Source organism: Erpetoichthys calabaricus, chromosome 3 (genome assembly GCF_900747795.2).
Source record: "Erpetoichthys calabaricus chromosome 3, fErpCal1.3, whole genome shotgun sequence".
In the NCBI taxonomy this organism is placed as follows: Eukaryota; Metazoa; Chordata; class Cladistia; order Polypteriformes; family Polypteridae; genus Erpetoichthys; species Erpetoichthys calabaricus.
Window position 1 is genome coordinate 22486174 of NC_041396.2, and position 21557 is coordinate 22507730.

General features: G+C 38.0%; 2 protein-coding genes across 4 annotated transcripts in view; one reads left to right on the top strand and one right to left on the bottom strand.

The window, feature by feature from the left end:
- Positions 1-21557, bottom strand: part of LOC114647822 (uncharacterized) — a 1111123-nt gene that overhangs the window by 32116 nt on the left and 1057450 nt on the right. The window lies entirely within an intron of this gene.
- LOC114647823 (polyubiquitin-B-like) lies at positions 10075-15034 on the top strand. Of its 2 annotated transcripts, XM_051924513.1 has the most exons (4): positions 10075-10141; positions 10262-10421; positions 13522-13577; positions 13806-15034. In XM_051924513.1, exons 3-4 carry the CDS (start codon positions 13530-13532, stop codon positions 14217-14219), a joined length of 462 nt encoding a protein of 153 aa, XP_051780473.1. In that variant the 5' UTR covers positions 10075-10141; positions 10262-10421; positions 13522-13529; the 3' UTR covers positions 14220-15034. The 2 variants fall into 2 exon arrangements, with proteins under 2 accessions (XP_051780473.1, XP_051780472.1); XM_051924512.1 differs by having other exon boundaries at positions 13522-15034.

The window sequence follows — 21557 nt, forward strand, 5'->3', positions numbered from 1 at the left end:
GGTTGAGCCCAGCACCGCTGCTACCAACATGGAGCACAGCGCACCCACGTCGGGAACTGAAACTCCAAAAGATGTAGATAAGCCTACACAATCTTCCAGCTCTGCACCTGTGTCGGGTGCTCCAAACCTCTGCCTTCAACAAAATATACAGTCCAGTCTGCCTGACTTAAATATGGATAGCCCATCCCAGCCCATTTTAATTAATTATCCCAAGCGCGCATTCGGAAAGACACTCAGATGTTTTAGTGCAAGCTGGTATCAGTCTCGACCATGGCTTGAATATTCTGTTGTCCGTGATGGCAGCTTCTGCTTTGCCTGCCACATATTTAGTGTTTCCAATTTGGACCGCGAGGACATATTCACCAAACACGGCTACACTAATTGGAAAAAAGCTCTAGAAAAAGACGGTGGCGGCTTCCACAAACACGCGTCTAGTATCCCGCACGTCAGAGCCATGTCTGCATCACGGCACTCATCACTGGTGTGTCTTCTGCTGCATGCGAAAGCTCTTTCTCTACTTTGAACTGCATTCTCACTCCACTCCGCCGAACAATGCTGCATTCAAGGAAGAGAAATTTAGTCATTCTGGCACATGAGAAAAACATCACAGAAAATCTAGATATGAATGAATTTATTTCAGAATTTGCCAAGTGTAACAGCAGACAGGTCCTGTAGATAATATCCAGGTTAAACACTGGAAACTGATGTCCTATAGCCTCCCATGACTACAATAAGCCACGTTTCTGTTCTTGCTCTCATATGTTGTATACATTTGACTTTATTGATATTTACCTTGTAGATGTAGTTCTATATTTGTTCACAAAAAATAATAATACAAGTTCCATTGCCTCTGTTAATTTTATTGAACAACAGGTTATGATTTATGCCACAATTTTTGCTTTTATATGTTATATAAAACTACAAGTAAGCCCGCGATTCGCTAGCGAATCGGAAATCCAAGAATGGCAATCAGTTTCTGTTCCGTCCGATATCTGGAAGGATGACATATCATGGAGGGTGGGTGCGTCTGGGGAAATGTCATTTAATTAAATAAGCATATCTGTAGTAAAGCGGTTTCGTTTTGTGGAGACGTGAATCCGTTGCCTTTGCTGACACCGACTGCTGGCAGAGTGGCGCACAGCAGGTTCAGTTTATAGGTTCGTGTGCCAGCCACTGAGTCTGGGAAGCCGCTGGGTTAGAGTCTGTGACCGTTATGTGATCTATATTACTGGCACAGTGGATTAGAGCAAGTGTAGCTCACAGGTTGTGTTGTTTGGGCGCCACGTACTGACTCTGGGAAGCCGCTGCGTTTGATTACAGGTGGCGGGCTCGTTGCAGTGCGGCAGTGCGCGTGACATCCGGTTTACAACCTTCTCGTTTCTGTGTTTTCTGTGGCTGTGTCAGCCGCCGCGTTTTGGGAAGTCGCTGAAGATAGTCAAAAGGTTAGTTGAGCTGTTTTGTTTTTGAGCCGTGATTCCTCTGCCTGTGGTGTTTCAGAAGCGCGTTGTAGGTGGCAGTGCGCGTGCGCTTCGAAGTCTGCTGAATCCTCTCGTTTTTGTTTTCTCTGTGGCGGGCTCGTTGCAGTGCGGCAGTGCGCATGCGCCTCGATGCGCCCAGCGCCCTGTGTCCATATCCGGTTTACAACCCTCGGTTAGTAATATGGATGTTGTTATTATTATTTAACCCCCCTACAAAAATGGAGATGGGTGGATGGATGGATATTTTTTGCCCCCCTAGACAAGCCAAATGCCCACCCACACATGATGTTCTGGTCACACCTCTGACCCATAAAAGAATTAATTTAATTCAATTAAAATGCATGGATTCATTAAAGTGAAATTTCTAAGCAGAATAATTATGGAAAGAAAATGACACATGATATAAAATTTGATTAAAGTATGGAAGATTATAGGTATAATTAGAGAACATTTCAAATTGTTAAGAGTTGTTTGTTTTGGAATTATTTAAAGAAAAGGCAACAGTATTTTGTAAGCATAAATAGTGTAAAGGCATTAAATTCTGTTTTGTTTCTTTTTGTTCCTGCTTTTCTTTAGCTTTCTGAATTTTTTTTCTTTTTTTTACTAGTTTGCTTGTGAAGCCATTTGTTGTAAAAGTTTGACTTAATTGTATGCAGTTATTTTCCTCAAGTAAAATACATAAGCCACATTAGTATTGTTTTTTATTTCTTTACTTATTGATTAAAACTATTGTAAATCTTCATGACTACACATTGTAATTGATACAAAAAAATAACTAAGCACCAAATAAAAAGCTTCAAGGAGAGGACCAGTAAAATGTGGTACAGTGGTAGTGCTGCTGCTTCACAGTAAGACAACTGGGGTTCATGACCTGGGACATCGCTGTATGGAGTTTGCATGTTTTCCCCGCGTCCGTGTTGGTTCCCTCCATTTCTGATGCTTTCCTCCCACCATCCAAAATCATGCAGGTTAGGTGGACTGGTGATGCTAAACTGTCCCTATTCTGTGCATGAGTGCATTCACTCTGTGATGAGCTGGTGCCCTGTCCAAGGGTTGTTCTTGCTTTTTTGCCTGCTGCTTGCTGGGACAGGCTCCAGATGTCCTACAACCAGACCCCAGATAAGTTGGTATAGAAAATGTATGGATGGACTACAAAAGTGTGGATTTTTTTCAGGTTCATGACCAAATCTGGGCTTCTCATCTGTTTTCCCACACTGGGACAGATATTTGGGGCCTGCTGTGCAAATCCCAATTGACCTGTTTTTGACAGCCCACACAGAGCCAATATCAACTTGTGTGTTTGGTACTGATATTTGAAATGTCCTCGCTATTTCATAATTTAATCGGCATTGCTTCATATTGGGACCCTATTTTAAACTGTTGATTTCATGAAACCTTTAGGTGGCCATGCTTCTTAAAGAGAGAGTTTTTAGGGTGGGGTGTCATTTCTTTTGTGCTTTGCAGAGATACTTTATAAGCATTGGAGAGAAAGGCGAAATAGCTTGTTGACAAACTAGTGAGAAGGATGCGACAAAACTTAATAAGTAAATTGGTAGCTTTGTACGGTGTATACTGACTCAAAGTGAGACTAGAGGAGATATGGAGATATGCATAGCCAAAAGTCAAGCTAAGGTTGGAACTGAAAGTCAATCCAGTCTTTAAAAAAACTAGAAGCGTAATCCAAAATCAACAGTCAGAACCAAGAGCAAAAAAGAAAGGATCGTCAAACAAATCAAACAGTTGAGAAAGATTTGAGCACAAGCTATGGCAAGCCAAATTAACATTTAGAGATATCTTGAAGTGAATTTCGGATATCTTAAAATGTAATTTACTTTTTAAGATATCTGAAACTCGCTTTGAGATATCTTAAAATACTTTCCTTTACATTTTAAGATATCTGCAATACATTTCGGGATATCTCAAATGCATTTCAAGATATCTCAAATACAGTTTCAGATATCTCAAAATAATTGTGTCTGTATTTCAAGATATCTCAAATGAATTTTCAGATATCTTAAATTGACCTTTCATGCATTTTAAGATATCTTAAATGCATTTCAAGATATCTCAAAATCATTTCCTGTAAAATTGCCTATTATTTCAATGGGACTTCTTGTTTATTATAAGATATCTTAAAATGTATTTGAGATATCTTGAAATGAGCAGGAAGTGATGTTGAGATATCTGAAAATGTATTTGAGATATCTGAAAATGGACAGGAAGCTGTTTTGAGATATCTGGAAATGTATTTGAGATATCTTAAATTGTATTGTAGATATCTGAAAGTGCTATTGAGATATCTTGAAATAATTGAGTGTCCTTTTAAAGATATCTTAAAATGCATTTTAGATATCTTGAAATACAATTTTAGATATCTTGAAATACATTGTTAGATATCTGAAATAGAGCAGAGACCCATTTTAAGATATCATGAAATTAATTTTAGATATCTAAAAATGTATTTCAGATATCTGAAACAACAATGAATTTCAAGATATCTTAAATGCTTTTTAAGATATCTAAATTATATTTCGAGATATCTTAAAATAACTTCCTTCTCATTTTAAGATATCCCAAATTCATTTTGAGATATCTGAAATGCATTTTCAGATATCTTAAAATGACTTCCTGCACATTTCAAGATATCTAAAATACATTTCAAGATATCTTAAAATGACTTCCTGCACATTTCAAGATATCTCAAATACATTTCAAAATATCTTAAAATGACTTCCTGCACATTTCAAGATATCTCAAATACATTTCAAGATATCTTAAAATGACTTCCTGCACATTTCGAGATATCACAAATACATTTCAAGATATCTTAAAATAACTTCCTGCACATTTCAAGATATCTCAAATACATTTCATGATATCTCAAAATCACTTCCTGTGCATTTCGAGATATCTTAAATGCATTTCAAGATATCTTAAAATAGGCAGGAAGTTCCATTGAAAGTATAAGAAATTTTACAGGAAGTGATTTTAAGATATCTGAAAATGTATTTGAGATATCTTGAAATACACAGGAAGTTATTTTAAGATATCTGAAAATGTATTTGAGATATCTTGAAATACGCAGGAAGTTATTTTAAGATATCTGAAAATGTAATTGAGATATCTTGAAATACGCAGGAAGTTACTTTAAGATATCTGAAAATGTATTTGAGATATCTTGAAATGTGCACAAAGCTATTTTAGGATATCTGAAAATGTATTTCAGATATCTCAAAATGCCTGCAGATGTATTTTAAGATATCTTGAAATGGATTTGAGATATCTCAAAATGCACATGAACATATTTCAAGATATCTCAAATTGCATTTAAGATATCTTGAAATGCATTTCAGATATCTGAAAATGTACAGCATATCACTTCAAGATATCTTGAAATCTGTTTGAGATATCATACAATTTTTTTTAGATATCTTAAAATAGATGTATTTTTAGATATCTATAATTCAATTTGAGATATCTAAAATGCATTTCCAGATATCATAAAATTCATTTTGAGATATCTCTAAATGTTAATTTGGCTTGCCATACACAAGCCATACCTGTGAAACTCAAATAACACAGAGATGTTTGGAGCGACCTTTAAACAGTCACTCCAATGACGTCACAAGTGGCACACATCCTGCTGAAATGTGGGAAAATTGCTATAATAATGGGGGACACCGAAACCTGCTGAAACAGCAGTGCCAAAGGAAACAAAGATGGCGTTGCAGCAATACAGGAGAAATCCGGAACTAAGCATAAAAACTAATGAGAAAATCATAATCTTTGAGTTCTCAAACCCATAGATCAACATATAGATTTTGTAAATTCATTCAGTAAATCCCCTAAAAATGAATAAAGGTACAGATCACAACACTGTAATTCTGAACAACTTTTTCTTATACTCATACCTGCCATGGACGTGCACAATCGCAACTTTGCTTTGCTTGCTCCTCGTATTGGGAATCTTCATATGTACTCTACTGATGATTCACCAATCAAAACACAGTTCTTGCTAGAGCTCACCCCCTTGGGTGATGTTGATAGTTTTCCATTTAAGACATATTTCATGTTGTGTATGGATTCACTGAAATAAATAAATGAGGACATAATTAAATAAATACATCAAGTAATAAGCAACAAGTACCACATTTAGTTGTTTATGCTCACATATTATTTCATCATTTATCCGATGACACTTTTCACAATACATTTATTTATTTGATTTTATTTGAATTTTCCTCCAAATGATTGAATCTTCCACCATTTTCTATCAAGAAACTGGGCCAAAGCCTTCAAGGCTACAACACATTTGCTGAATTAGCCCTCCTTTTATTTATATGTATTCTATCCATTTTTTTTCTTCAAAGGATAAACACAATTTTAGGAATATAAATAAATAACAAAAGAAGAGGAAGAAGAAAGAAACTGCTCATTAGTAAACATGTTTCTGGAATTATCAGACAAGGACATCAATACAAGAGTATAAATTATTCCCAGAATGTTATGGGGCAGAGCTAATTAATGTAGAAGTCAGCAGGGTGCCTTATTGGTTCACAGTGTTGCCTACAAGGATTGGGCCAGTCATTGCCTCCATGGAGTTTCTGTGGGGACTCAGGTTACCTCCCATATCTCAAGAATTTGCTCATTGGGCTGATTTGTAACTTTTAAGAACAGCTCTTTTTGTATGAGTGTGCCATACTCTCAACTGGCATTTAATCCAGGGTCTTGCACCAGATCCCACCTACTAGGGTAAATGGGTTAAAAGAAAATGAACAAAGGAAAAATGTCTGAGTGGATTAAAAATGAGGATTCAGCATGAAATGTGTAAGAGCAATAGTGTATATGCTTACCTCCCCAAAACCTTATTTAGTATTTCAAACTATGTATCTTTATCTAACCTTGAGGCATATCTTGAGTGGCCATTAGAAATACTTTAGGTATCCTTACCTCAACTATAGACTGTTCCACATAAGAAAAATAGAAGTAGGTTCTGATTAAATAAAGCCTGGTGTTGAGTCTGTGAAACAAACAAAATGCTTTATTATATATGTTAAATGAAACACATTACAAGTATCTGAACAACCTAATAATGTGTGTGCTTGTGAAACTACAGTATCTTAAACAAATCAACCTTAACTTCCTTGGTGAACACCAATGGACCCTACTTAAAAATGGAACAGTCCCAGAAACTCTAGAAAATCCCTCAGCAGCTACAAGCTCTTCCCAAACTGTTGCGTGAACAACTGAGGTGAATTTACATTGTAACTTGTATGTAGTTTTTGAATACAGTAGTTGGATTTTTTTACAGGTTTGAATTTTGAGATAAATATATTAGGAAGAAAAAACAACTTTATTCTAACATAACTGACAGCAGATTAATTCATTATGAATGTTGTATTAGATCCCTGTTGTAAAATTCCTTTGGGTTGTAAAGGGGTTGACTGTATTGGTTATGATTGCAGAACTGTGTAAGTCAAAACAAAAATAAAAGCTGAAAAGTATAAGTTAATTCTATTCTACATTGTGAAGAACTATAATTATAATTTCATATATAATTATAATTTATCTATATATAAGAGATAGATAGATAGATCTTTAAAAGTTAATTGTGAAGTATAATTATAATTTGATAGATAGATAGATAGATAGATAGATAGATAGATAGATAGATAGATAGATAGATAGATAGATAGATAGATAGATAGATAGATAGATCTATAAAAGTTAATTCTATTCTACATTGTGAAGAACTATGGATGGATGGATGGATGGATGGATGGATGGATGGATGGATGGATGGATGGATGGATGGATGGATGATCGATCTTTATTTCTTCCCATGGGGAAATTTGGCCATTTAAGATCCATTTAAAATCCCATTTTTCCAATTTCTAGTGGCTACTATCAGTGTCAAGCCAGCATCCACATCAATTCTAATCTGAATGAAGACTAATAACTTAGTAAATATGTACAGAATCAAAAACATTGAGAAACAGAGCTTCTGTAAGATGCTGCTGCTTGCACAGCACCCGAAAGGAAGTAACTATATATTTATTTTGAGTAGAAACTCAAATTAGCAGTTGAAATTAGGGTTATTTGTAAATGTATACCTTTATGTTTTCCATATTTTCCTTCCAAATTTTTATAGCATGTTGTATTTGCCGAATAAAACATTTCTATTTGGTAGTAGGGTGAACGAAGGTAGTTGTGGAAATATAACTATTCAGAATGTGTAACTTTATTTGTTTCTTCTATTTTGCTTCATTTTTACAATCTGCTTAAGAATACTGTTTTTTGTAAGAGAAAAATGAAAGTGTAGATATATTTGTAGAGAATTTTGTATTTTTATTTGTAGAGAAACGGTCTTAACTTGTAAAGAATGTTTTTCTTAGTGATCTACACTTTCACACTTGTCTAATTCCTGTTGCTCTGCAGCTTATCTGTTCCAGATGACTTGTTGAGCTGCAAAAAACATTTCTTGTACTTAATAATGTAAATGGGTGAAACACAAACAATTGTGAATAGTTTTACAGCAAATCTGTATATTGTATTCATAATCAAAGTTAAAGCATGAAAGTTGATCTTTAATTACATTTAAATTTAACTTAATACAAAACTTATAAATTAAACTTGAAAAGCGCAAAATGACAAGAAATTCAACATTTTTATATATTTATACTAAATTCCATGATGTGCTGATACACTGTATATTGTTATGTGCCATAAATCAAGCTTTCATGAAATTGGAAAATGGATTAGATAGACATAATGATGACAAAACTCCATTATATTGTTTTACAGTATGTCTACATGTTTGTCTGTCATATAGGAAACTAATCTATTTTTACATAAAGACTGATATGCTTATCTTTTGGGATTCATGTGTTCATGGCTTTTCCCTTTTACTGGCTACATTCACAGACAGGTTCACCACAATACATGTTAAAATGTGTCATTTACAGTATCTTTGCATATTCCCATCTGAACAGGACTATTAAATGACATTCGTCTTTTTCTTCTTCATTCTCTGCCATTTCCATTTTTATATGGGGTTGTTATAATATGCAGGTGATTTTTTTTTTTTACGGCTCTCCCCCATTTATGCAGGCTTGGGAGCGACCCCAGAATGGTGTACAATTAAGTGACATTCTCTTATTATTCAGCTTTTCCAATGTTTCAATAAACTACTGTTTATTATTTTGAATAAAGGCAGTTTCCTCAAAACTAGGCACTACTTAGTCTTTGTGAATATAGTCAAGTATTTTAAACTTAAGTAGTTTTTCAAGTTAGTTCTGATAAGAGTAATTTTATAATTTATGCTGAAAGAATGTGTGAAAATATTGTAATGGTTGAAAAAACAAATCGGTTCTTAAGTGTCACTTCAAAATTATATTTTTTAAAATGTTGCATTAATGGCACTATTGAATTATTGTAATGAGATTTTCTATCTCGAAAAATATTTTAATGTAGTGTAGTGCTCATGTAGGTTTATCATTTCAGATCCCTCCATCAAACCTACATATATTGTCTTTTGGCCCCATTATGCATTTCCTGAAGATAACAGGGTCGTAATTTTACATACATAAATACATATACAGTATTTACATATTGTACTCTATATAGTACATCTGAAAATGGTATACTGTATTGTGTATAAAGAAGATAACAGCATTGTATGTTTAAATGAAACTTTATATATATATATATATATATATATATATATATATATATATATATATATATATATATATATATATATAAAATGAACATACATGTAGTGTTTATATTTAGTACTCTATATAGTACATGTAGAAATGGTATACTGTATTGTGTATAAAGAAAATAACAGCATTGTATGTTTAAATGTAACTTAATATAGATATATATATATATATATATATATATCTATATATATATATATATCTATATATATATATATCTATATATATATATATATATATATATCTATATATATATATACACACATACAGTATATGCATGCAAATACAGCATTTGTATATATGCATACACAACAGTTGATATTAAAAATGCATTATGTACAAAGATGGCTAGTACATAATTGTACATAATCTTGTATATAGTTCTTTATATAGTACTATAGTAGTAGTTTATTATGTATTAAGAAGGTAACAGCATTGTTCGTTTAAATGTAAATTTTATATGCATAAACACATAGTGCATGCATGCATATGCAGTGCATGTACTGTATATAATACGCAGTGAAAGCAAGTTATGTTCAAAATTAAATAGTATGTTTGCTTATATATAGTAGACATATTAAAATGGTATATTATGTATAAAGAAGATATGTTTAAATGTAGTTTTATATACATAAACACATGCAGAATATGCATGCATATACAGTATTTATATATAATATATAGAAAATGGATATTTTATTTATATGATGTACAGAGTTGATTGGTATATATGAAATAACTCCAGCAAACGGTGTCTGAGGGCTTGCATGGCTACTACTTTCTTTAGTTACACACCATACTATACAGCATTTAACTTGCTTTCATTCCTGTTTAAAAATATGTAAAGGATTTTATTAACCTATTTTTCCTTATTGCAGATATATTTGCTTTATTTACAGTGTGTTGCTGACCTGCTTATCTGTCCTTGCCATTTGTCAGGTACCTGCTTTAATGTTGCACTTCAAATGGCTGCTTACTAAAAATATGCCTTTGATTTGGAGGATGTCTCATCTCATTTGCAGTCTTTAAGTAATCTGCATTTGTTTCTTTTTTTAACAGAATACACACCCTTAGACAGCACAATTTTCCTTCTGGAGATTCATGTATGTGACGTGGCTGTGAAGAGTAACTGTTGAAGAGGAACCCATTGCATCGTATTTCAAGGCTTCCCTTTGGAGATCCCTGGTGCTCTGATATATTCTCCTTTCAGCTGATTTAGGTTGCTGTTTCTTCAGTTTCTTTATATAGTGTGCTGAATAAAGTAGCAGATTTGCTACCTTTGTTCAGTGATTCTTCTATTTGAATAGCCAATATATATTTTTTTTACTAATGAGTAATATAAATCATTGTGTCATGTGTTCTAGAAGTACTAAAGGACATTTCACTTGTAACATTTACGGAAAATGTATTTAAGATAACTTAAAACTCAAAGGACGTTATTTTGTGATAGTTGATGCATATCTGAAAATGCATTTCAGATATCTCAAAATGAATTGCAGATGAGATATATTGGAATACATTTCTGAAATCTCAAAATGTATGGCCTGTCATGTCAAGATATCAGGAAGTATGAGATACCTTAAAATGCCAAAATAGATGTATTTTCAGATATCTGTTTTTGTTTTTGAGATATGAATGTTCAGTCATCTTAAAATGCATATTAAGATATCTGTAAATATTAATTAATCTTGCCATATTTTCAGTTTTTTATGAAACATTAAACCCTTCATTCATTCGTAATGGCTCCAAACTGCCCTCTTGAAGTGAGCCTAATGAATCTTCTCTTGAATTCTTACAGTGATGTTGCATCATTTTAGCATAAATCAAAACTGCAAACTGTTACACAGCTTAGGTATTTAACTTGTCCAGCAGAAAATATAACACAACATCCTTTTTATGTTTTGATTGCTTAAATAATTCTTCTAACCTAGTAATTCACACATTAAAAGATTTTTTATTTGCAAAAATTTAATGGTGGGGAGGCACAGTGGTGCAGTGGGTAGCGCTGCTGCCTCGCAGTTAGGAGACACGGGTTCGCTTCCTGCATGGAGTTTGCATGTTCTCCTCGTGTTTCCTCCCACAGTCCAAAGACATGCAGGTTAGGTGCACTGGTGATTCTAAATTGTCCCTAGTGTGTGCTTGGCATGTGTGTGAGTGTGTGCCCTGCGGTGGACTGGTGCCCTGCTCGGGGTTTGTTTCCTGCGTTGCACCCTGTGTTGGCTGGGATTGGCTCCAGCAGACCCCCGTGATCCTGTAGTTAAGATATAGTGGGTTGGATAATGGATGGATGGAAAATGTAATGGTGTTCAATTAAAAATGTACTTATCGATGAATACTACATAAGAAATAATAGTGTAAATTTGCCATTCCTGAATTACATAACTTTTAGCTATTCTGATTGGATTTATTGACTTGTCTATAGTTGAATGAAAGGAATAACCTTGGTATTAATTCTAAATAAGTATTAATTAATTAGAATTAATAAGCATTAATTCTAAAAAATACAAAAAAAAATAATTTAAAGTAGACAAGGACCTCATGTTGTCCTTTTACCGCAGTCTGATCCAGTCTGTGATCACTTTCAGTTTCATTGCCTGGTTTAATCGTCTGACAAACCAAAACTCAAAAAAGCTCCAGCAGATTACAAAGTATACAGCTAAAGTTATTGGGACAGATGTAGATGATTTGACTAGTGTGTGTCAGAGGGCAACGTTAAAGAAATTGGAATTCATCTCAAATGATGACAGACATCCATTACATGTAGAACTAAAGTTCAGTAAATCAGGAAGGAGAGTCACTTTGAAAACCCACACAAATCGCTCCAGAAACTCCTTTCTTCCTAATGCCATACGACTTTTCAATAAGAAATATCGGAGATAATGATTAAGATTTTGATATATATCCTGTAACCTTTTTTTTTTTTTTGGTGTAAATATGCATTATCTAACTGCCTTGTTTCTATTTGTTTTATTTCATTCTGTCTGTTATTAGATGCAACTGAGAAGGCAAATTTCATGTTTTCTTGTGTAAACATGACTAAATAAAGAAACCTTAACCTTTGATTGCTTAGTTATGTCCATTGTAGCAGGGCAAGTGATAAGGCAGAACAAGTCCCAAAATAGTTTGGATGCCAGCAGGGCAAACCCTATTTACTTTGAAAAAAAAAGATAAACACATGCACAATGATGTTACAATAAATAATTGGCTAATAACCTCACTCTAGTGGAGTTCCTAGGAAGGGCTGGTCTGACTTTGACACTCTCTAATGCACTCGTTCCTAATCCTGTCCATCTTCGTCACACCCAATGCAAATCTTAACATCTTTAACTCTGTAACCTCCAGTTCTGTCTCGTGTTTTATGATCAGTGCCACCGTCTCTAACCCATATAGCATAGCTGGTCTCCCCACCATGCTGACACCTGTCTGTCCCAAATCACTTCTTCTCCACCCACTCCACCTTGCCCGCACTCTTTTTTTCACCTCTCTTCCACACTCCCCATTACTCTGTACTGTTGATCCCAAGTGTTTAAACTCCTCCACCTTCGCCAACTCTACTCCCTGCATCTTCGCCATTCCTCTCATTTACACACGTATTCTGTCTTGTTCCTACTGACCTTCACTCCTCACCTCTCCAGGGTTTCCTCAGCCTCCTCTCGTTACAGATCACAATATCCCCAAACATCATTATACAGGGGACTCCTGTATAATCTCATCTATCAAGCTGTCCATCACCATTGCAAATAAGAAAGGGCTAACAGCCGATCCCTGATGTAATCCCTCCTCTACCTTGAACTCTTTACATATCATGTACCACTCTTACATACTTCTCTTCTTCTCCTGACTTCCTCATACAATACCACAACTCCTCTCGAGGCTCTCATATGCTTTCTTCAGGTCCACAAAGACACAATACAACTCCTTCTGGCCTTCTCTAAACTTCTCCATCAACACCCTCAGAACAAATATTGCATCTGTGGTGCTCTTTCCTGGCATGAAACCATCCTGCTGATCTTTAATCACCTCCCTCCTTAACCTAGCTTCAACTACCATAATAAATGATACATTGTTTTATTTTTTTGTCAAAATATAAGGGTGCTTGCAATAATATTTTGCCTATAGCCCATTTCTTGGGTAAAACCTACATATTTCAGAACCATGCATCTTTGGCATTCCTGAATTACTTTACATTTAGCTATTGTGAGATTAGGCTCCAAAACCCAGAATTAGATTTTTGGAGTAAAAAACAGCTGGCAAAATTTATTTGTGATAAATTTTAGATCTGTTCTTTGTTATCTTATTGTAAATGTCTTGTGTTTCAGATTAAATCATGCAGATCTTTGTGAAAACTCTGACTGGCAAAACCATCACCCTTGAGGTTGAGGCTAGTGATACTATTGAGAACGTGAAGGCCAAAATCCAGGACAAAGAAGGCATTCCACCTGACCAGCAGAGGTTGATCTTTGCCGGCAAGCAGCTAGAAGATGGACGAACCCTGTCTGACTACAACATTCAGAAAGAATCTACCCTTCACCTGGTGCTGAGACTCCGGGGTGGCATGCAGATCTTTGTGAAAACCCTTACTGGCAAAACCATAACACTAGAGGTTGAGACCAGTGACACCATTGAAAATGTAAAGGCCAAAATTCAAGATAAGGAAGGCATTCCACCTGATCAACAGAGGCTGATCTTTGCGGGAAAGCAGCTGGAAGATGGCCGCACCCTTTCTGATTACAACATCCAGAAGGAGTCAACTCTCCACCTGGTCCTGAGACTCCGGGGTGGCATGCAGATCTTTGTTAAAACCCTGACTGGCAAAACCATCACCCTTGAAGTTGAAACTAGCGACACCATTGAGAATGTGAAGGCTAAAATCCAGGACAAAGAAGGTATTCCACCGGACCAGCAGAGACTGATCTTTGCGGGCAAGCAGCTGGAGGATGGACGCACCTTGTCCGACTACAACATCCAGAAGGAGTCCACTCTGCACCTGGTCTTGAGACTCAGGGGTGGCCATTAAAAATGTCTGTTGATGAGCTTTTTCATGATTTAGTTTCAATATATAGTGCCAAGAGTAATTCCTGTCCTTAATGCTAGACAGTTGTCTTAAGTAAATATTTGACTGGTTATAATAAAAGCTTTGCATTTGAGTCATTAATATTTGTTTTTTGGTATTGGTGGTATCAGCTAGATACACTGCTTCAAGCCCATCATAATGGGCTTCATTTAAGAATATTGTCTGAAAGAGGATAAGATACTTATTGATTTCTTCAACCTGTATTATGTCATGCTTTTTCTCCTCCCCAAATCAGTTTTAATATTTTTTTGGCTATTGCTCTTTTGTTTGTTACTTACAGTGGTCCGGGGCACTGGAGGAGGTTTCCAATTCCATGGGCATTGTTGCCACACATAATGTCATGTGTGCCATACTGTGGATCTCGTATCATTGGATAATCTCTCTGTAGTTCCAGGAAAGTCATTCACCTTAAACCATCCATCTATTCATTTTCTAATCCCGTTTTTCCAGAGCTGGGGAAGATGGAGAACATCCCGGCAACCAGAGAGGGACAAGGCAGGAGCAGTGCTTGGAACAGGGTGGCAGCCTGTCACAAGGGAACACATTCAGACATGCACACACACAACGGGGGGCCAATTTTGTATCGTCAGTCCACTTAACCTTTTTGTCTTTGTGGACTGTGGCATGAAACCAGAGGGCATGGGGAATAAACATGGCAACTCCACACATGAAGCACCCTTCCTTTGTTGTGAACTTTAAATTAAACCTCTGGTATCATAAATGAGGGACTTTGTTTGTAGGCAAATGATTTCTCATGTTTAAAAAATTAAAGTTTGCCTATGTTATAAGCATAAATTGTTTCAGGTTTTTCTTTTGATATGCAAGATAAGAGGATCTTGAGTATTTGTGTGTGTGCGCGCGCGTCAGAGTGAAAAAGGGTAATTTTTTTTATCGAAGCAGACTTAGCATGGTTTTCTGTGATGCCAAAAGGCTGATCCATGGTTTTCTGTGATTCCAAAAGGCTGATTCTCAAAGTTGATTTGTTGAAGGTGAACGACTGTCCTGGACCAGCAGATCTGATGTTTCAGGAAGACAGAATAACTGCAATGTTTGAATCAGTCTGTTGTCATATATAATAAGCCAAAACATGAAACATCTGACTAATATTGTTTAGGCCCAAAACCGAACTGCTCTGACCTATTGAGGCATGGGCTGTACAACACAGAAGATCCTTCAAGTCTCTGTATGTTCTGTAGGTTGCAAGGTGGGGTCTCCACAAATTGGACTTTTCCAGCACATCTCCCACTTGATCAGACTGCGAGACCAAGTTGACACCTTGAATTCTCTGTCCTGTTCCTCTGGCTATTTCTGAGCAATTTTTTGCAGGGCAGGTCACATTGTCCTGTTGAAAGAGGCCACTGCCATCAGGGAATACTGTTACCATGAAGGGAGTAGGTTGTTTGCAGCAATCTTCAGGTAGGTGGTACATGTCAAAAATGTAATAACATAAATGCCAGGACCCAAGGTTTCCCATCGTCTGGTTTTTTCATAGTGCATCCTGCAGCGATCTCTTCTCACAGGTAAATAATGCTCCTGCACTGGGCCATCCACATAATCTTAAGAAAATGTAATTTATCAGACCAGCCCTCCACCTTCCATTTCTCCATGGTCCAGTTCTGACAGTAGTCGTAGGTGCTTTCAGTGGTGGACAGGGGTCAGCATTACCACTCTTGAGTGGTCTGGTGCCAGCATTAAGGCCAGCAAAGTGTTTAAGCAATTTTTCCTACAGTAGATCTTTGGGCAAACCTTCTCTCCCCATGCGCATCAATGAGTTTTTGGCACACATGAACCCATCCCTGGTTAGGCACCCGTGACCCTATCGCCAGTTCACAAGTTGTCCTTCCTTGGACTAATTTTGGTAGGTAGTAACCACTGCATACCAGGGATACCCCACAAGACCTGCCATTTTGAAGATTCTCTGGTCCAGTCAAGTAATCACAATTCGGCCCTTGTCAAAGTTACGCAGATCCTCTTGCACTTGGACATTTTTCCTGCTTCAACGCATCAACTTCATGAACTGACTGTTCACTTGCTGTCTAATATATTCAACCCCTTGATAGGTGCCATTGCAGTGAGACAATTGATGCTATTCACATCGTCTGCTGGTGGTTTTAATGGTTATGGCTGATCTGTGTAGCTACACCGGGCAAATCAGGCATTGTTTACAACAGAGAAAAGTTAACATCACACGCTAAACTGAGCTGATGCTCTAAAAAATGGTAAACTTTGGAGCTTATTACCCTTCGTGTTTTGGTCTGTCCATCATGCTGTTTGTTGTGGTGCACAAAATCTGCAGATCTTTGTCTATATTTTCTATATATTTTGCTCAGGACAACACTAGATGAACAGGGCACGTCAAAGCATAATAATTCTTTGCATTTATAAAGCGCTTAGCAATTGCAGGTTAAGGGCCTTGCTCAAGGGCCCAACAGAACAGAGTCCCTTTTGGTATTTTACAGGATTTGAACCAGCAACGTTCCGATTGCCAGTGCAGATCCCTAGCCTCAGAGCCAGCACTCCTCCATATCCTAGTCCTGAATTGTACCTCACTTTTAAAACAGCTGTTCAAACAATAAACGGTTCTTGAGGCTAATCCTCCAATTAGTTGTGAACCCCCCAATCTCACTGAGATTGCACAAGTGGTGAACCAGCTGAGGGGAGGAAAGGCTGCAAGGATCTGTGGTATCCGGGGTGAACTTATCCAGGCTGGTGGTAAGACTGTCGTCCTGGCATTGCAAGCAATCTTTGCTTCCATTTGGGAGAGTGGCATCATCCCAACTGACTGGAAAATGGGACTTGGCATCCCTATTTGGAAATGGAAGGGTGATCACCTGGATTGCGGCAACTACAGGGGGATAACACTGCTCTCTGTGCTGGGTAAGGTCCATGCTATGGTCTTCCGCAATAGGATCCTTTATCAGTTTTTCGTAAAGTGTTCGACTCAGTTGATCGAGCTGCCCTGTGGGACATCCTGAGGGTTTGCGGGATCCCCTCAAGGTTGCAGGATATCATGGCCAGCCTGTACACTGGTACTGTGAGTGCTGTGCAGAGTGGAGGCAGAACCTCTGTGTTTTTCCCAGTTGATTCCGGAGTTTGTCAGCGCTGTGTTTTTGCTCCTACTCTGTTCAATGCTTGTATGGACTGGGTGTTGGGCAGGATCATGGGGTCCAGTGGCTGTGGGGCATCTGTTGGTGAAGAAAGATTCACGGATTTTGACTTTGCTGATGATGCTGTGATCTTCATGGAGTTAATGGAGGCTCTGATTGGGGCTTTTGAAAGACTGAGTGAGGAGTCTGAATGTCTGGGCTTGTGAGTGTCCTGGATAAAAACCAAGATCCAGGCCTTTAATGACCTCTTGGGCACGGCCATCAGCAGTGTGTCTGTCTTTGGAAAGAATGTCGACCTCATTGAGAGGTTTACTTACCTTGGCAGTGACATTCATGTCTCTGGTGACTCTTCCTATTAAGTCAGTAGACAGATTGGGAGAGTATGGGGGGTCATGAGGTCACCGAAAAGGGGTGTGTGGTGCTCCCGATATCGAAGGACGAAGGTCCATGTCTTTAGAGTCCTGGTGCTTGCTGTCTTGCTATATGGTTGCAAGACATGGACGCTATCCAGTGACCTGAGACGAAGACTGGACTCCTTTGGTACTGTGTCTCTCCAAAAAATCCTTGGGTACTGTTGGTTTGACTTTGTGTTGAATGAGCAGCTGCTCATGGAGTCCCAAATGAGGCACATTACCTGCATTGTGAGGGAGTGTCAGTTATAGCACTATGGCCATGTAGTGCGTTTCCGTGAGGGTGATCCAGTTCGTAAAAACCTCATTGTTGGGGACCTGAGTGGCTGCACCAGACCAAGGGGTCACCCACATAACACCCGGCTGTGCCAGATAGAGGGTCATTTCCAGAGGGTGGGACTGGACCGCGTGTCTGCCTGGGGGTTTGCCAACCGGGATCCTGAGCTGTTTCGTTGTGTAGTGGGTGCGGCAACACACTGTACCAGTGCATGATACCCAATTTGACTTGACTTGTTCAAACAAAAAGAGGAAGACATGGCGATGCCTCAGGTTATCAATTACTTTAAAACCTGGGAAAGGATAGGCATCTGGGACAACAAGTTGCTAAATGGGTTTACAGCCTGGGAAAGGCTGTAACATCAAAAACTTTATTGTTTGGGAAAATGGACGTGCTCAAACTAATAAAAGAATCTGAGCAAATTCATTCATCATATTTGACAGCCAGCCAATCAGGTGCAAGTAGCAATCACAGAACACAGAAGAGAATAGAAAGACGTTAGAAGAAGGCGCTAGCAATGTGTGTCCGTTTCCATCTGATTGACACCAAAGCATCTAATGAACAACTATGAGTGCTAAATCACAAGCCGCCTGCGACATTCATCCTTGTCATCTTTTAACTTTTCATAAGCTTTATCTAAAGACTATACATATATCCAGACTTTACTATCCACTTTTTTATGCTTTTCTCTACTGGTATTATTATGAAAAAGTTTGGGAACCCCTCTCAACCTGCTCTCCTTTCAACAAAAAAGATAACAGTGGTATGTCTTTCATTTCCTAGGAACATCGGAGTACTGGGGTGTTTTCTGAACAAAGATTTTTAGTGACGCAGTATTTAGTTGTATGAAATTAAATCAAATGTGAAAAACTGGCTGTGCAAAAATTTGGGTCCCTTGTGATTTTGCTGATTTGAATACCTGTCACTGCTCAATGCTGATTACTTACAACACCAAATTGGTTGGATTAGCTCGTTAAACCTTGAACTTCATAGACCGGTGTGTCCAATCCTGAGATATAAAGGTATTTAAGGTGGTCAATTGCAAGTTGTGCTTCCTTCCCTTTGACTCTCCTCTGAAGAGTGACAGCATGGGATCCTCAAAGCAACTCTCAAAAGATCTGAAAACAAAGATTCTTCAGTCTCATGGTTTAGGGGAAGGCTACAAAAAGCCATCTCAGAGGTTTAAACTGTCAGTTTCAACTGTAAGAAATGGAATCAGGAAATGGAAGGCCACAGGCACAGTTGCTGTTAAACCTAGCAGGTCTGGTAGGCCAAGAAAAATACAGGAGCAGCATATGCGCAGGATTGTGAGAATGGTGACAGACAACTCACAGATCACCTCCAAAGACCTGCAAGAACATCTGGCTGCAGATGGTGCATCTGTACATCGGTCTACAATTTAGCGCAATTTGCACAAAGAACATCTGTATGGCAGGATGATGATAAAGAAGCCCTTTCTGCACTCACACCACAAACAGAGTCACTTGTTGCCCGGGGAGCACAAGCAGCAATGATGAAAGGCACACACCTGTGTATAAAAGGTCCCACAATTTTTAAAACGCATGTCTGAAAAGAAGTGCAAGGAACACTCAGGGCAAGGGAATAAAAGCTTGCAGTTTTCCTAGGAGCACAGCAGCCTCAATAATTGCGAAATGGAAAAAGTATGAAACCACCAGGACTTGTCTTAGAGATACTCATCCAGTCAAACTGAGTTACCGCTAAGAAGAACCTTGGTCAGTGAGGTGACCAAGAACTCAATGGTCACTTATGTAGTTTGTTAATTGCATTAGCAAGATTATTTATGTTAAAACTAGTTGTCCCCCTTGACTCTGCCCAAATAGTAGTAAAAAAGGACAAACTTTAAAAATCAATAAACAAACAGGTATCGCTAGGTAAGCAGAGGCAAGGTACACTCCAAAATGCAGAGGTAGATCGACTTGAATGGAGGCTGGCACATGAGTGAGGAGGGCCCTGCCCAGCTCCCCACTCCTGGCATCAAGCTTCCCCCTTCCCTCGGCCTGCAGCCTCTGTCTCGGATTAGCGCGAATATATCGCTCCTGCAAGCGAACTATGATTCTTAGCACGATGAGAGAAGTCGCAAAATCAACCGGAATGGTGTCATTTTGCTTGACTTCTCATTATTTATGTTCACAAAATTAAAATTGAGACAGATGGGAAGATGATTTGCTACCGTGGAAGAAATCCAGGAAAAAAATTGCAGGAGACTCAACACACGGTAACAAAAGATCCATCCATCATCCATCCAACCTGCTATATCCTAACTACAGGGTCACGGGGGTCTGCTGGAACCAATCCCACCACAGGGCACACACACCATGGGCAATTTAGAATTGCCAATGCACCTAACCTGCATGTCTTTGGACTGTGGGAGGAAACCCACGCAGACACAGGGACAACATGCAAACTCCATACAGGGAGGACCCGGGAAGTGAACCCAGGTCTCCTTACTGTGAGGCGGCAGCACTACCACTGCGCCACCATGCCACCCGTAACAAAAGATGAGTATAGGAAATGCTATTTTGATAGCAACTAAAGGGGAATTGTTATAAGTTGCGTAATAACATTTTTTTTCACTTCTGGGAATTTTTGGATCTTCCCCTCGTATATGCACCTGTCTGATTCTATGTTTGTGTTCATTCCTCATATAATAATAGTGAAGCACAATCTCCCCTGTCTAAACCCATGGTGACTATTAATTATACATCAGTGCTTGTCATGAGATGCTCAAAAGTATAATTGCTTATATTAATTTCCCTGTGATGATAGTTAAGCTTTCTGGCCTATAATTACTTGGATAAACCTGATCAGCCATTTTATACAATGGGGCAAATTTTTCTCCATTCTGCAATATTTTTTGAAGTATGACTGATCAACCACAACATTAAAACCATCAGCCTAATATTATGAAGGTGCCACCAAAACAACTCTGACCCATCTAGGCAATGACTCCACAAGATGTCTGACACCAAGGTGTTAGCAGCAGATCCTTTAAACCTTGTAAATCATGAGATGGGGCCTCCATGGATTGGACTTGTTTTTCCAGCACATCCCACAGATATTTATTTGGTTTGAGATCTCGGGAATCTGGATGCCAAGTCAACACCTTGAACTGTTTGTCATGTTCCTGAAACCATCCCAAATAAGTTTTGCAGGGTGCATTATCCTGTCTAGCTGCCCTTGTGTAATGACCCCTCCCCTCGTATCTCCTCCATGATCTTGAGACTGTGCTGGGAGAGACAGCAAACCTTCTTGCGGCAGCATGTATAGATGTAAAATTCACTGTCGTAATCTTCTTTATTTATTTATCTGATTTGTACAATGCTATATAATGTATACCCTGCCGTTCTTTCTTATATTCTGTAAGTGCCTTGAGCATGGGAAAGGCGCTATATAAATAAAATGTATTATTATTATTATGTACCATCCTGGAGGAGCTGGGCTACAGCTGCAGGCACCACCTCATGCT